This window comes from Peromyscus californicus, unplaced genomic scaffold (assembly GCF_007827085.1).
Source record: "Peromyscus californicus insignis strain IS unplaced genomic scaffold, ASM782708v3 Scaffold_9__1_contigs__length_137607984, whole genome shotgun sequence".
In the NCBI taxonomy this organism is placed as follows: Eukaryota; Metazoa; Chordata; class Mammalia; order Rodentia; family Cricetidae; genus Peromyscus; species Peromyscus californicus.
In genome coordinates, this window is record NW_026294617.1 from 129,096,449 (window position 1) to 129,111,123 (window position 14,675).

Here is a 14,675-nt window from a genome sequence, read left to right on the forward strand (position 1 = left end):
CTACCCATCATGGCTTGGCCCATCTACATTAATTAGCATTCAAGAAAATTCCTCAGAGACATGCTCACGGGTCAATCTAATTGAAATATTTCAATTCAATTGAGGTTCCCTCTTCCACAGGTGTTGACCAGCAAGTTTAATCACCACATAGATTATTAGCTATATGTTTTATGGATAGATGTCTTTCAAGCTAGCTAGTAGGTCAAGGAAAGATCATGTGATGTATCTAGGTTAGATAAGGCATTGTATCAATTAAAATGAACGAGAATGTAATTTGGAAGTTATAATTCACACGATTATATGGAAGGAATGTTACTTTTCAGCGTGGTTTGGAGGAGCCCATTTTTGTTACCACGGTACTTTCTGAATATAATGTCAATATTTATGTTTGTGATTCTGCAGCAATGGGTTGTATTCCGGTACTGCACTTCAGCACTAAGGTAAAACACGGATCCTCTGACTCCACAGAACTGAATGTTTTCAGCATTAGGAGGGAGCATTACAGGGATTACAAGGCTGACCTCAGTGGCATGTCACAGCTTAATCAGTTCTCAGTCCTCTGTAGTCCAATTCATCTGCACATGAATTAAAGCTCACTTCTTTAGGGGTGAATATATCTCAAAATCTGGCTCTCTGTCAGGATCAGGCTCTCAGTTTATCCAGGAATACCAAAGTTTGTGAAAAGGTGATGCCAAAATAGTTCACAGAGGAAAAGAATGTAAGACAGGAATGTAATATGATGATGCATATGAGATATTGTACTTCACATTCCAATCGAGTTTTCATGGTTTCTGTGTAGTCTAACTTTTGTCCGCTCACTTTGTGTGCTTAAGAACTTCAATACTCTTTCAGTTTATGTGTCCATTGACTACATTTGTGTGATTGACAGGCAGTGTTGCCGTTGCATTCCTATGCTATAAGAGCATCGGCCCCTTGCTTTCCCCATCTGATGACTTCTTACTGGACCCTCAGAATAATGATAATCCTGAAGAAAAGGAAAAAGTCATTTCTTCAGTGATTTCAGCCTCAATCAGCTCAAATCCACCCACACTGTATGAACTTGAAAAAATTACATTTACACTAAGTCATGTAAAGGTAAGTTGTTGTCTAATGTTAGTTACAATTGCTATGTATTCAATGAACTGGTATATGTTCAGGTGGCATTACTTAAATTATATGTAAATTTTAGAGAGAAAGTATATTGGAAATCAAACAAAAAAGGGTAATATAGTTTTGATCCTTCATTTTCAGTGATAGGATTAGAACCCAAGTCCTTCTGTTCTGTGTTTGCCCTCTGCCAATGAACTCCAACACCAACACTCATTAGCTTTCTATAAAATATTTTGCATTTCTAGTTCTTCCCAAAGCTTCTTGTCAATGCCAATGAGTCATATGTTTAATGTCCTAAAGTTAAGCTATCTCCTAGTTTTACTTTAAGTATATTATTAATTTTGGCAGTTTCCAAGCCCATATCTTTAAGGATGTAAAGATGTTATTTAAGAGCTTGTGAAATGGTTCAGTGAGCAAAGCCTGACAACCTGAATTAATCCTTCAGAAATACATGCACATGACAGAAGCTGGGTGCTGTAGCATTGTCATACACACACACACACACATACACACACACACACACACACACACACACACACACACACACACACACACACACAAATAGGATGTATCTGCATGACCAGACATCATCTCCTAAGAAAAGTCTTTGGCTACCCTCTATTCCATTTTCTTCTTCTTTCTCCTTTGCTTTTCTCATTTCATAATTTTTTTATTTACAAGTAGAATGTAAGATCAACAGTAAACACACATTGTTTTGGTCAACATTATCTTTTTAGTGTATAACTGACAATTGTTTGATAAAATAAGCATTTGCAGGCTGGAGAGATGGCTCAGCGGTCCCTAAGGACTCAGGTTCAATTCCCAGAACTCACATGGCAGCTCACAATTGTCTGTAACTCCACTTTCAGAGGACCCAGCACCCTCACACAGACATACATACAGGCGAAACAACAATGCACATAAAATAAAAATAAATGAATCATTAAAAAATAAGCATTTGCTGAATAAAGACAGCTATGAATGCCTGTAATGCTCTTTCTATTTGAAATATACATGATTTCACTTAATAAAAATTATCACAACTCTATAAAATTGAAAAACAATGTAGCATTGCTGCAATATAAATTTCAAATCCACTACAAAAGAACAGATGTCACTTGTCAGCATTGGTCGTGTGTTCACATGTTAAGCATTGAGCTATCCTACCAGCGATATTTTAAATACAACCAAAGCAGTTCTGATGTATAGTCTCATGAGTGGAGTGTCTGTTTTTCAGGTCCCAGATAAGTACAGGACATACTGTGCCTTTTGGAACTATTCAGTCGATGCCATGAACAACGGCAGCTGGTCATCTGAGGGCTGTGAACTGACGTACTCAAATGACACCCACACCTCATGCCGCTGTAGTCACCTGACACACTTTGCAATTTTGATGTCTTCTAGTACCTCCATTGTAAGCCAAATTTGTGCTTTGTGTTCCCAAAACTGCCCACCATCCTTCATCGTCCTCATTCTCTCTCTCTTCTTACCTGGTGTCATCAAAAGAATGATACTTTTATATTTTATTGGGGACCAACTGTATGCTTACTGTAATTGAAAAGCCTGGGCTTTTCTTTGTTTCTTTATTCCCTTCTAAGATATGCATAATATGCATAATAATTTTTAGTTTATTTCCTATCAAGGACTTGTCTAGTTCATAGCATCTCTTAGGTTGCATGTTAAAGCTAATATCTTTCCATGGCCCTGGAATTTACATGATGTTTCAATAGCTATCCACCCATTTTAATGACATGATATCTAGAGACCTTTTTCTTTATAATGGGGTCATTTTGATGCATGATAAAATTTGGCACTTTTTTACCCCATATATCTTTAAGAACATAAAACCACAAAGATTTTCAAACATAAAAAAGTAAGATAAGCATCCTCATAATTCATATTTTTCCTCAGTATTTCCTTAGACATTATTATTATTATTATTATTATTATTATTATTATTATTATTATTATATAATTTCTTTCTCTGTATCTCTGTGTTGTATTCTTCAACAACCTGATGAAGTTTCTTCATCATTGTCATTGATTTGCTTCCATTAATACTTATAATCCATGAAGTTTATTAAGTATCGCATACATTTGTTTAAAGTAGTAGCAATCATAATGGTGATTTTTTTTCTAGTGTATTAAGGGGGGAAAGCTTTTATTCTTTATGTAAAAAATAAATAACTCATCTCCATTTCAGTCTCAACTACACTGTTTTGGTCTTCCACGTATCCCATTTCTCTTTTACCTTTGTTTAATGTGTTTTAGATGAATCACCTCATAGACATAAGCCTTGGACTTACCACTGATAAATCTGCTTTAATTAACCATTTTCCCATTACAATGATGAATTACCTTTCCAACATCATGCAACTGATGGTGATAACATTATTCAGGCATGTACTAATATATACTATGCTTAGAGAAAAAAAATCACTAATTATAGTACTGTTAGCCTGCTACATGATTTATATCAGAGTTCTCTGGGCACCAAGTACAAGTTTTTCTCATCAAAATGTACATTTTTATTTTTACATTTTATGAACATTTTGATTAATGCTTCCCTGAGAAGTTCATTAGGGATTGTAGCCCCTTTGATAAGTCACTAAGTCTTCCTTTTAACAATGCTGTTATTATTTGCCCTTAGGGAATTAAAGATTATAATATCCTGACAAGGATCACTCAGCTTGGAATAATTATCTCACTGATTTGCCTCGCCATATGTATTTTCACCTTCTGGTTCTTCAGTGAAATCCAAAGCACCAGGACCACGATTCACAAGAACCTCTGTTGCAGCCTTTTTCTTGCAGAACTTGTTTTTCTTGTTGGGATCAACATCAATACAAATAAGGTAGACAACCCTCCTGCCACTGTGCTTAATTCTTTTTTTCTCTAGTATTTTCTCAATGCACAAATCACATAAACACGAACTATAATAAAGGTCTTAGTTGATCAGACATGCTAGATAATTGAGTTATCTCTTCTAGGTTTTTATAATGCTAACATATCTAAAGGACATACTCGTCAAATTCATTAGACAAAAAAAAATCCTTCATTATGTGAATTATTGGGAAAACCAAAATTTTATACCAAAGAAATACCTGGTTTTGCATGGGCATTAAGCAAAGACTAAAGAGAAATCGAAATGAAGTTGGTTTTAGGATTGAGAGTAAGCACAAAACAGGTGGAGTGACCTGGGGCCTCACCAAAGAGTTTCATAATTCATTAATCTGTATTTGCACAGAAGCAGGCCCTATAATGGGGTTAGACATATAACACATTTATTAAAGGTTGTGTTCATGAGAAAAAAATGGGATTACAGGCTGGAAGAGGGAGCAGACAAGGTCTGATCCTAAGTGAAGGAAAAAAGGAAGAACAGTGCACTTCTAAAACAGTTCATCATGGTTGCCATGGAGTCCTTTGAGGAATCCTTTACTGATCACAAGACTCATCCTTGGTCTCTAGGCAGCTGGGACATCTGTAACCCAATGGCTGACAGCAGCCCTAGGTCAGGGTGTGAGCAACACTGAAGCTGACATAATAGCACCTTCCGTGCACTGATTCGAGAAATGAATTCTTGGGACCACAGACCAGGAAAGTGTCTGTGCCTTTCTGTTCCTCCAGGAAATCTTCCCAGGACTGAAGCTAGTAACTGGTCATTAAATTTTCCTTCTGAATTGGGTACCATGGAACATCCATTTAATTAGTTTACACAAATATTGCTATGCTGTGCAGCAGGATTCATGACACCTCTGGGTTGTATGCACCCCTCAACCCTCCAGTGTGTATTTTCTCTTCCCCCTTTCCTTTATCTTTACTCTGCAAATATTACATAGAGTATTTTTGTCAACTCTTCCCTATCCTATCTACCCATTTTTAAGCTCTAGCTCAACACCAATTTCCTAAATGACTTCCAAATTTCAACTTCCAGAAATCTTTCTGTTTCCCAACTTTATACAAATGTCTCCAACATATTTTGACATGTAATCTGCTTATTCTTGAATTATACTATTTTGACTTTTTTATGTTTATTTATTTTATAAGTGTTTTACCTGCATGTGTGTATATATACCACTTGCATGCCTGGAGCCCAAGGAGTTCAGAGAAGGCCATTGGATCCCTTAGAATTGTAGTTACAGATGGTTGTATGCCATCATGGGTGCTGGCAACCATACCGTGTCTTCTGCAAGAGCCAATGTTCATAACCACCTAGCCATTTCTCCACTGCCTATATTGTTTTAAGAAGGGAAATAAGTATGTATGTTGTGTGGCCTCTCCATAGATACTATTAATTTTAGTAATTACTAAATTAAATTAAATTACTAAAATATTATTTCCTAAAATTACTAATCAGGGTATGGCTAGCTACCTTTTTTATTAGTTTTGATAAACCTAACTACAGTGGCTGGAGAGATGGCTCAGTGCTTAAAAGGCCTTGCTGTTCTTGCCAAAGACCATAGTTCACTTCCCGTACCCACATCTGGTGACTCAAACCATCTGTTAAGTACAGTCTCGAGGAATCTAACACTCTCTTCTGACCTCCAAGGATACCACCTGCATATAGTACACAGACAGACAAGTAGATTTACAAGCACACACATTCTTTTAAAAGTAAATTTAAATCTAATTCCAGCTCTAAGTAATAAGTAAATACTCATGAAAAATGTTTAACTAAAACATATCTCAAATGTATTCTTTTAAAAGTAAATTTAAATCTAATTCCAGTTCTAAGTAATAAGTAAATACTCATGAAAAATATTTACTAAAACATATCTCAAATGTATGTAGTAATCTTACAACTAGAAGCAATTCTACAATGGGTATTTTGGTAAAACGTACTATTTGTACATCTGAAGTTTTGACACTTAATCAAGATGCTCCCTTTCTTTTGGATGGTTTAACAATAATTTATGTTCTTTGGACTTTATCAAAATGGAAAGGAGAATTATGTCCAGACAGTAGTCAGTTTAAACCATCATACAGCCACTGAGAAACAAATAGTTTAGGTCTGAAGAGTCCCCAATTTATCCTAGAAGATCAATGCATTAAAATGACAAATCTCTGGACTAGACAATAGTGTAATTTTATTGCAGGGTGCATTAACACTTCCATGGACGGAATGTAGTTCTTTTAAATCAACTACAAAGTAGCACATTTAAAAACAAAACTTTTGAGACATGAGTATTTTAGTGTGATCAGTCATGATATAAAGTGACATTCATGAAGAAAGTTGAGGGATGATATGATAATTTTAAGGAAAATGTTACTTATCATTTCTTCCTTCTTTTGCATTGTAGTTGGTCTGCTCTATTACTGCTGGCCTGCTTCACTACTTCTTCTTAGCTGCCTTTGCCTGGATGTGCATTGAAGGCATACACCTTTATCTCATTGTTGTGGGAATCATCTACAACAAAGGGTTTTTGCACAAGAACTTTTATATCTTTGGCTATCTCAGCCCAGCTGTAGTTGTTGGATTCTCAGCGTCCTTAGGATACAAGTATTATGGTACCACCAAAGTGTAAGTAAAATGGACTTTGTGAGCATTTGAAAGACACTACTGAATACTCTGCATATATTTGAGAATGCTGTTTTGCTATAGTCTAGGCAACGTATTTACTGATTTTATCTCTCACTTTTCAGATGTTGGCTGAGCACTGAAAACAACTTCATTTGGAGCTTCATAGGACCAGCATGTCTAATCATTCTTGTATGTACATAAAAACTGCTTTTAAAACTTAAGGGTTAGCTATGGTTGAGAAGAAATTTCCCAAACTAGACATTCTGCTTTGTAAAAACTGATTACGAACATTTGTGTCTGTCATTTGGTACCGTTTAACATATTGAACTAAGATGGAGAAAAATATATAACTTATAAGTGAAAAGCAATTACCATCATTTACTTTCTTGGGGAAGGATAGGTTTTTGCATAGTATAAAATAAGGATGACAGATGTATCATTCTGTCTCCTCAGTAGTGTCTCTGCATCTGAAACACTGAGAGTGTGCCAACCACCTGATAATCTGGCATTTCAAATGTTTACGTTATTTAATCTTTTATCGATGATCGGTCATCTTTGAAAATTAGACTGTCATCTTTAGTGTTTTGTCGTCTTTATGTACCCTGTCATCACAAAGTGATTTTACACTAAATTGCAACATCAGAGACAAGAACCCACTATTTCTCACAAGCAGACAAGTCAACTATTGATAGTCCTATTTCAACAAGGAAGAAGGCCTTTTAATTCTTACTGAAAGTGGTTTCAGACCTACAAATTTGGCAGGTTTTATACGGTCTAGTCTAAATAAAGACATTTTTATATGTCTCCTAGCATTTCTGAGTGCTCAAAGTTTGCAGCGGCCATTCTGAATATAACAGTCTGTCAATGAGTCAGGGAGGCCTGACGAGATGCAAGAATGGAATGTGTTGTCAGAACAAAAACTGTGACAATATTTTGGGCAACTTTGTCCCATATGATTTGGCCATAAACTGGTCTCCTTTTTCCTTTTCCTCTCTTTTCTCTTGAATCTTTTATGGCTGTGAGGGAACTGTTAAGTAGAAATGACTTCATATGTAAAGCAGAGAATTCTCATCAAGCTTTTTTTGCTAGTGATGTGGGTAAAATCAAGTATATTTAAAAAATTATGCTTCCTGATGACCACAGATAACTGTTTATTATTCTCAGAATTAATCAGGCAAATGTTTTTTTAAACTACTGGCTAGATATCTACTGAAATTATTTGAGCTAATATAATTTATTATAGCTCCAGTATTACAGTCCATATTATAGTACAGATGAAATGGTGTCCAATTCATACAGCTTCACTGGTGGTTTTTATATGAGTATTTCATGTGAAAACATTTTATGTGTTCTGTTCTACTGATTTCTTCTCATTAAAGCAAGTGAATGTTTGGTGAACAATAATTCTTCATGCTTAGATGAACATGGAAATCTAGGAATTATGCTGAAAACAGGAAGAAATGGGACCATGTTTCTCTAAAACAAGATGGGGTAGTATTTTTCTACGAAATCGTGTTTTAAAGTTGCATATACATGAAGATACATACCTCAGAGTAAATTACTCAGACTCTGGATGGACTATCTAAAACTGAATCCTGAAAACTTTCCAAAAGTGTAAGGTAACTCCATCACAATGTTCTAGTTTGGAATGAGCAAATCAGTTCACCTCCATGCAGTTTTATCATGCTAATCTTTCCCAGGTTAACCAGAAGTTGGGGTTCCTTAAGAAACAGGTGAGAGACCTTGGCTGTCTCTATAACATAACATTATAATTATTGTGTCTTATGAAATACCCCAAACTATTAATTACTGTATCGAAGTGAATTAGTCCATTCTAGTCACCCTGACTCTGCAGCCACACTTACACATCTCGCAGTGCAATGGCATAGCATGCTATCAATTGAACTGTTTCCTCTTGCCACAGACTAGTTCCTTGTTCAATGATAAGTCAGAGAAACTGTGTGCCAGCAATTTTTTTTCTTGGACTGAGTCTCCACATATTTTTTTCTAAAGAGACAGTAGGGCAGTTGATGTCTCAACACAGATAGTTCACAGTTAGGAGTCCTTGGCCACAATAAAGGGCAATGTTTCTAGACCTTTTTGTTTTTGCTGCCAGTGTTAAGGAAAGGCAGTGATCACCCAAGAACAGCAGGGCATGGTGAACGTACTTTTATGAGCTCACTGAAATGTGTCTCCTGGTTGAAGGCCACATGTGAGCACAGAGACCATCACCCATTTCTGATCCGGGTTTCCTGCAGGCTTCATGCTTCCTAGAATATCTAACAGAGCAGAAGGAAAAGAGTTATCATGCCATGTTCCTGAAAGTGAAAGATGAGGGGACACACAAAAACTTCAGCTCTTCTACAGAGAGATATATGTAGGTATACTGGTGCATAACTCTAATCTTAGAATTTGATACACTAATGCAAGAGTATCAGGGCTCCACAGTCATCCTCAGCTACGCAGCAACTTCAGACCAGTCTGGGCTAAAAAAGAAGACCCTGTTTCAAAATAAAACACTGAAAAAGAAAAGGGAGAAGGAAGGAAGGAAGGAAGGAAGGAAGGAAGGAAGGAAGGAAGGAAGAGAGGGAGGGAGGGAGGGAGGGAGGAAGGGAGGGAGGGAGGAAGGGGGAAAAGGAGAGAAAGAAAAGGCAAGAGGAAAAGAGAAACAAGAGAAAGGGTCACAGGCTCCCCAGGCCAAATGATGCTGCAAACAGCTAAGAGAAAGTGTTGAATGGAAATATGGTTGCTTCTCTCTGACAATTAAACAGGACCAGTGTAGAAACAGAGTACTATAAATGCCTATGTATAAAATCTTCATGGAGATCATCACATAAACCAAAAACAATAAGTAAGTAAAGAACCAAAGGACAAAACTAAGGTGATGTCATAAAGTTTCCCCCTACCAGTAGGTGAGCAGATCATTCTGGAAAAAAATGGAGAGTCACTGGACCTGGACAAAGAGCACACAGAATCCAAGACCCAGTCATGCAACCTCCCCAGTCCTCTACAGGGAGTTAAAGCATGTGAACAGAGTAGAGATTTCCTTATGTATGGAGTTCAGATATTCAAATTTTATCATTTGTCATTGGGGGACAGTGAACACCTATTCTTTGGGAAATCACTGGGAATATTGTAGTGGGAAAACATGCTGAACCATGTAACAAAGTCCCAGATAGTGGAAGAATGACACAGCACGAGCAGTACTGTGACAATGTGACAGTGACTCGCCTGCATGCAGTAGCTCCAACGAGAAAGCAGACAGAACACACAGCAGAGGACTGCACAATGACACCAGTGGCCTCAGAGAGATCAGGAGGCTGTCATAGCCTCCCAACAGCCCTGACAGGGATGGAGGATACAGCTTAGAGAGGCAGCAAGAGCGGGTTGTGCATTTATGTGAAACAGGACAGGGTTTAAATGTGAACTTGAGGTGCTGTCCAGCAGCCCTTTCAGCTTGTGGGATTCTTCCAGAGAATAAGGAAAGAGCAGAGCAAGAAATATCACTGAAACCAGGTACCACCATAGGCTTTTTCTTCCAAGTATTCAAGAATTACCTTTCCCACAGTTGTCACCCTGGTCTAGACTGTCATTTCTAACTAACAAACTAAACTAACTAGTTACTGAGTAAGTAAATAAACTTATCTAGTTCTCCACCTTAACAATCAGGCCTTTTCTATCCCCCACTAAATTTCTTGTATTAATAATAAGTATTTGCTTTACAAGTTACTACACACTACTCTGATACACATGGCTAGTACTTAATACTCTGTGTCCTTTGCTAGCCTATAGCTTTACTATCCCATTGGAGCATTTAAAAATAAGATTTGAAAGTGGTAAGTGACTGGCTTGAGCTCCAGCTCCATAAGTAGGGCGTGAAACTATTTCTTGCCTTTATTTAAACCCCAGCTTTCATTTTTTTTTGACTCTTCTATAATCACCTCCGATCTCTTTTTCCTGCCATTAGATTTCATGTTGGGATAGTCTGAGCCAAGGTAAATTCATTGCCTACTGCCTTGGCCTTAGTGCTGACAGTTCTCCTTGCCTAGACAAGCCACGACCAGGGAGTAATGATGGAGTTCTTGGGAATACACTTCTCTCTTCCTGTTTTCAACCTTATCTTACCATATCTCTTCACATCACGACCTTTATCCTTGTCACGACACTTGCTTGAAAAAAAATTGGGAGTCTTTTCCTTCAATAATCTTGTTACCTTCTGGGAAGTTCTTCTTCCAAGAAGTATTAACTAGTGCAGAGACTCACAGGACACTTCACAGACTTGAAACTATTTTACTTCTCTAATGTGCTCCCATAAAGTTTGGATTCTAATCTTCTGTTGTACCTTTCACACTTCATTATTATGTGTGGTAACTTTCTGTGTACATTTTTGGGCAACCCTAGAAGTGCCTAATGAGTCCTTAGTAATCATTTTTGAATTTTAATCGATTTGCTAATAAAAACCTAGTAATACATGAGGCCACATGAAGGGCCATGTGGTCTTTCTTTGGGTAGTTGATGGCTTTGTGTCTTAGAAACCTAAAAGATAAATGATGCTGAAATAACTCAGCAATGCAATAATAAACATCACACTTTATAAAGTATCCATTCTTTAGCAATTAAAAAAGGAAAATTCCAAATTATTCAGAAGAAAATCTTATGTTATGACTCTCCTATTTTTACCTTTTGTGCTAAAAAGTCAAACAAAAAGACAAATTTGGAAACAGAATTTCCAAAGTCCCAAATCATATGCATTAGAATATGTGTGATCAAATACAACACATGTGAGTATGTGTGCCTGTGCTGATCCTAGCTTTTAAAATGTTAATGAATATGTCACAGCATTTAATTATGGCAAAATATAATATATGTTCCTGCTATTACCTAGAATTTGTGGTTTAAAATACATGCTGCTAAAAAAAGCTAACTAAAATAGAGAAAATAAAATAGAATCTCTCTCTGTCTTTCTCTCTCTCTCTCTCTCTCTCTCTCTCTCTTTCTCTCTCTCTCTCTCATTAGTTTTTTTTTTTTTTTGAGACATGATTTCTCTGTGTGGCTCTGGCTGTACTGGAACTAGCTCTGTAGACCAGGTTACCCTTGAACTCACAAAGATTGGCCTGCTTCTGCCTCCCCAGGGTTGGGATTAAAGGTGTGAGCCACCACCACTCAGCTAAGATTTTCTTGATTGAACCAAATGCTAATTAAACTAGTCCACATAAGGAATTTTCTTTCTTTTATTGAAAATAGACTCTTCTCCCATACAATGCATCTCAACCACAATTTCCCCTCCCTCTATTCCTTCCAACCTCCCCCACCTATCTTCTCCCCAAGTTCTACTCCTCTTTATGTTTCCCTTCAGAAAAGAGCAGGCCTTCAAGAGATAACAGTCAAACACAACAAAACAAGATACAATAATACAAGGTGAAAACCCTCATAGTGAGGCTGAACAGGACAACCAATAGGAGAGAAAGAGTCTCAAGAGCAGACCAAAGAGTCAGAGAAACACGCACTCCCACAGTTAGGAGTCTCACAAGAACACCAAGCTACAGCTATAACGTATACATAAGCCCTGCTTAGCTGATTCTGTGCTGATTCTGTGGCCCATGTTCTCCATCCTCTGACTCCTACAATCTTTCCTCCCCTCTTCCATAGGGCTCCCCAAGCCAAAGGGAAGGACCTGATGGAGACCTCCAACTTTCTTTAAAGCTGTGATCTTTCATTAGGATTTAAACCAAAACTGATGTAATAGAGCAATGCAGTGTGCATTCACTCCAATAGTGTACCACTCAGGTGTTGCAGCATGCCCCTCTGACTTCTTCTTCTGTGTCTAATCTCCTAGCCCCTTTTCAAGAAATGCCAATTAAAACTACTGAAAATGAATTATTCATATAACTCACACGAGGTAGGACTTGTGAACATTTGCATTTGGGGGGGGTATGCACGCACAGGTTCTGAGATGTCATTACATTTTGATTTTCATGATTGTCCAAGATTGAGAAACATATAAATGCCATAAGACCGTATATTCCACCCTACACTTGCACTTCCTGCAGTGGATCACTCCTGTTACAGAACTTAGGGTCACTATCTATGCCCCAAGAAGACAAACTTGTTCACCTATTCTGGAGAAACCAATTAAAACAGCCAAGTTAGTTATAGAAAGCAAATAAAGGAGATTTATTCAGTGTGGTCACTGGGAAGAATGAAGAGATCCAGTGACGTCCTGAAGTGAGATTAAAGTTTACATAGAAGGCCAAGGATATACACACCAAAGCAGTCCCTGTCAAGGTGTGGTCACCCCCTTCACTAACCAGCCTTGTCTCCGTATAGCTGTAAATCTTTTCCTGAAGAGGAGAGTTTTCACACAGCCTGGTCCAGGATTCTCTTTGCTCATCATGAGACTGCTGGGAAAATTCCAGTTTCTTGGTTGCCTTTGTACTGATAATTTTATACTTAAAATATCTCTTTAAAAAATATATATGTATATCCATATACATGTACATATCCATACACACACACACACACACACACACACACACACTTCTGCCGGGTCATTTATACTTCCTTCCTCATATTTACTCTGTATTTTAGTAGATCATATTTCTGTTGTATGTATATACACACCCAATTACAAACTTAGAAAAAAAACTTGAATTACTTATAGCCTACAATATATCAAATCTGTCTTTCCTCATTAGAACCTACAATTTTACCATTTCTACCCTTGCTTATTATGAGTGTGTATTTAAAACTTCCCTAAGGATGAATATTTGTTTCTAGCACTTCCTTATTAAAAAACAGTGTTGCATAAAAAAAAAGTCCAAGTCCCACCACAGCTGCATATCCATTAAGACAGTCTTAGGCAGTATATCTTGGAGGTAGAAATGCAAGTATGTGCAGGTTTTAAATTTTACATAATTATCCTGTAAAACAATTATATGAATTGATTTTTTATTCTGCCAACAATATATGAGAAAGTCTTTATTTTAATATCTATGCCAATATTCGGTATTATTACCTACTGTGGTATCAACTTGTTAGAATAAATAAAGACAAAAGAGAGGATTACAATAGACCAAGTATTACTGGAATTTCAGGGGAGTCCCTTTGTACTTGTAAGATAGTACTGTAGAAACTGGGGTTCACACTTAGGGTTCTTAGTCTCAGTGTTAAAGAATTCAAGAATGGACTCCAAGAATGGACTCAAACAGAAGCTCAAGGGAAATTTTATTAGAATTTAAAAGAAATACTGCAGGACAATCAAGTTGTGAATCTCAGCAGTTACCTGGGGGAAAAGAATAGAGTTAGGAAGGGAAAGGAAGACAGGAAAAGGAAAAGAGAACAGAGGAGAGGGGGGAGGGGCAGGGGGCGGGGCAGAGGGGGAGGGGAGGAGAGGGAGGGGAGGAGGAGTGATTGAGAGAGAGAGAGTGACAAGAGTGTAATTCTAAGAAGAAAAAGAACATCATCTCCTTCAAGGGTGAGCCGTTCCTCCTCTCTAGCACACCATAAGGTAGACCTATCCTCCAATTGGTGCTCCTTTGGGCAGGTGATTGCCCTGCCAAACTGTATTAACTCTTAAGGGAGGAGGCAGTGGCTTGGATCCACATACAATGAGATTCCACTCTTTAACACAGGTTTGCTGACACCGGGCAAAGCCTTCATTGTAACTCTGCCCAAGACATTGAGGAAGTTCACATCACCTGCAGCTCCTACTCCCTAGATTCCAGGAGCAATACGACCTTCAGAAGACACCAAAGACATCTCTAGAGTCAAAAGTCTCCTGTGGAACATATCCCATGCTCCCTTCACTGGGAGCTGCCTCTAGTCTAGACTGTACTACTAACATTAGCTGTATTCTTGTACAAAGAGCACAGACATGAGAAATTACAGTCAAGGAGTAGCCACTGTACATAGGATAACCACATTAAAGCTATACTAAGAAATGCTACCAGTTTTTAAGTTTAATCTTGTGAAGATCAGACCACCATTTTCATTGAGAGTTTCAATTTAATGCCAGCATGCTTTTTGTTCTATCTTCCAGTGATAT

General features: G+C 37.6%; 1 protein-coding gene across 1 annotated transcript in view; it reads left to right on the forward strand.

Annotated features, from left to right (window-relative positions):
• The window catches only part of Adgrl4 (adhesion G protein-coupled receptor L4), a 95,140-nt gene that overhangs the window by 63,090 nt on the left and 17,375 nt on the right, over positions 1-14,675 (forward strand). Inside the window, exons 8-12 of the mRNA XM_052731264.1 lie at positions 890-1,095; positions 2,348-2,524; positions 3,761-3,964; positions 6,411-6,631; positions 6,754-6,820. Coding sequence (XP_052587224.1) covers positions 890-1,095; positions 2,348-2,524; positions 3,761-3,964; positions 6,411-6,631; positions 6,754-6,820 — 875 coding nt within the window. The remainder of the gene's footprint in view (positions 1-889; positions 1,096-2,347; positions 2,525-3,760; positions 3,965-6,410; positions 6,632-6,753; positions 6,821-14,675) is intronic.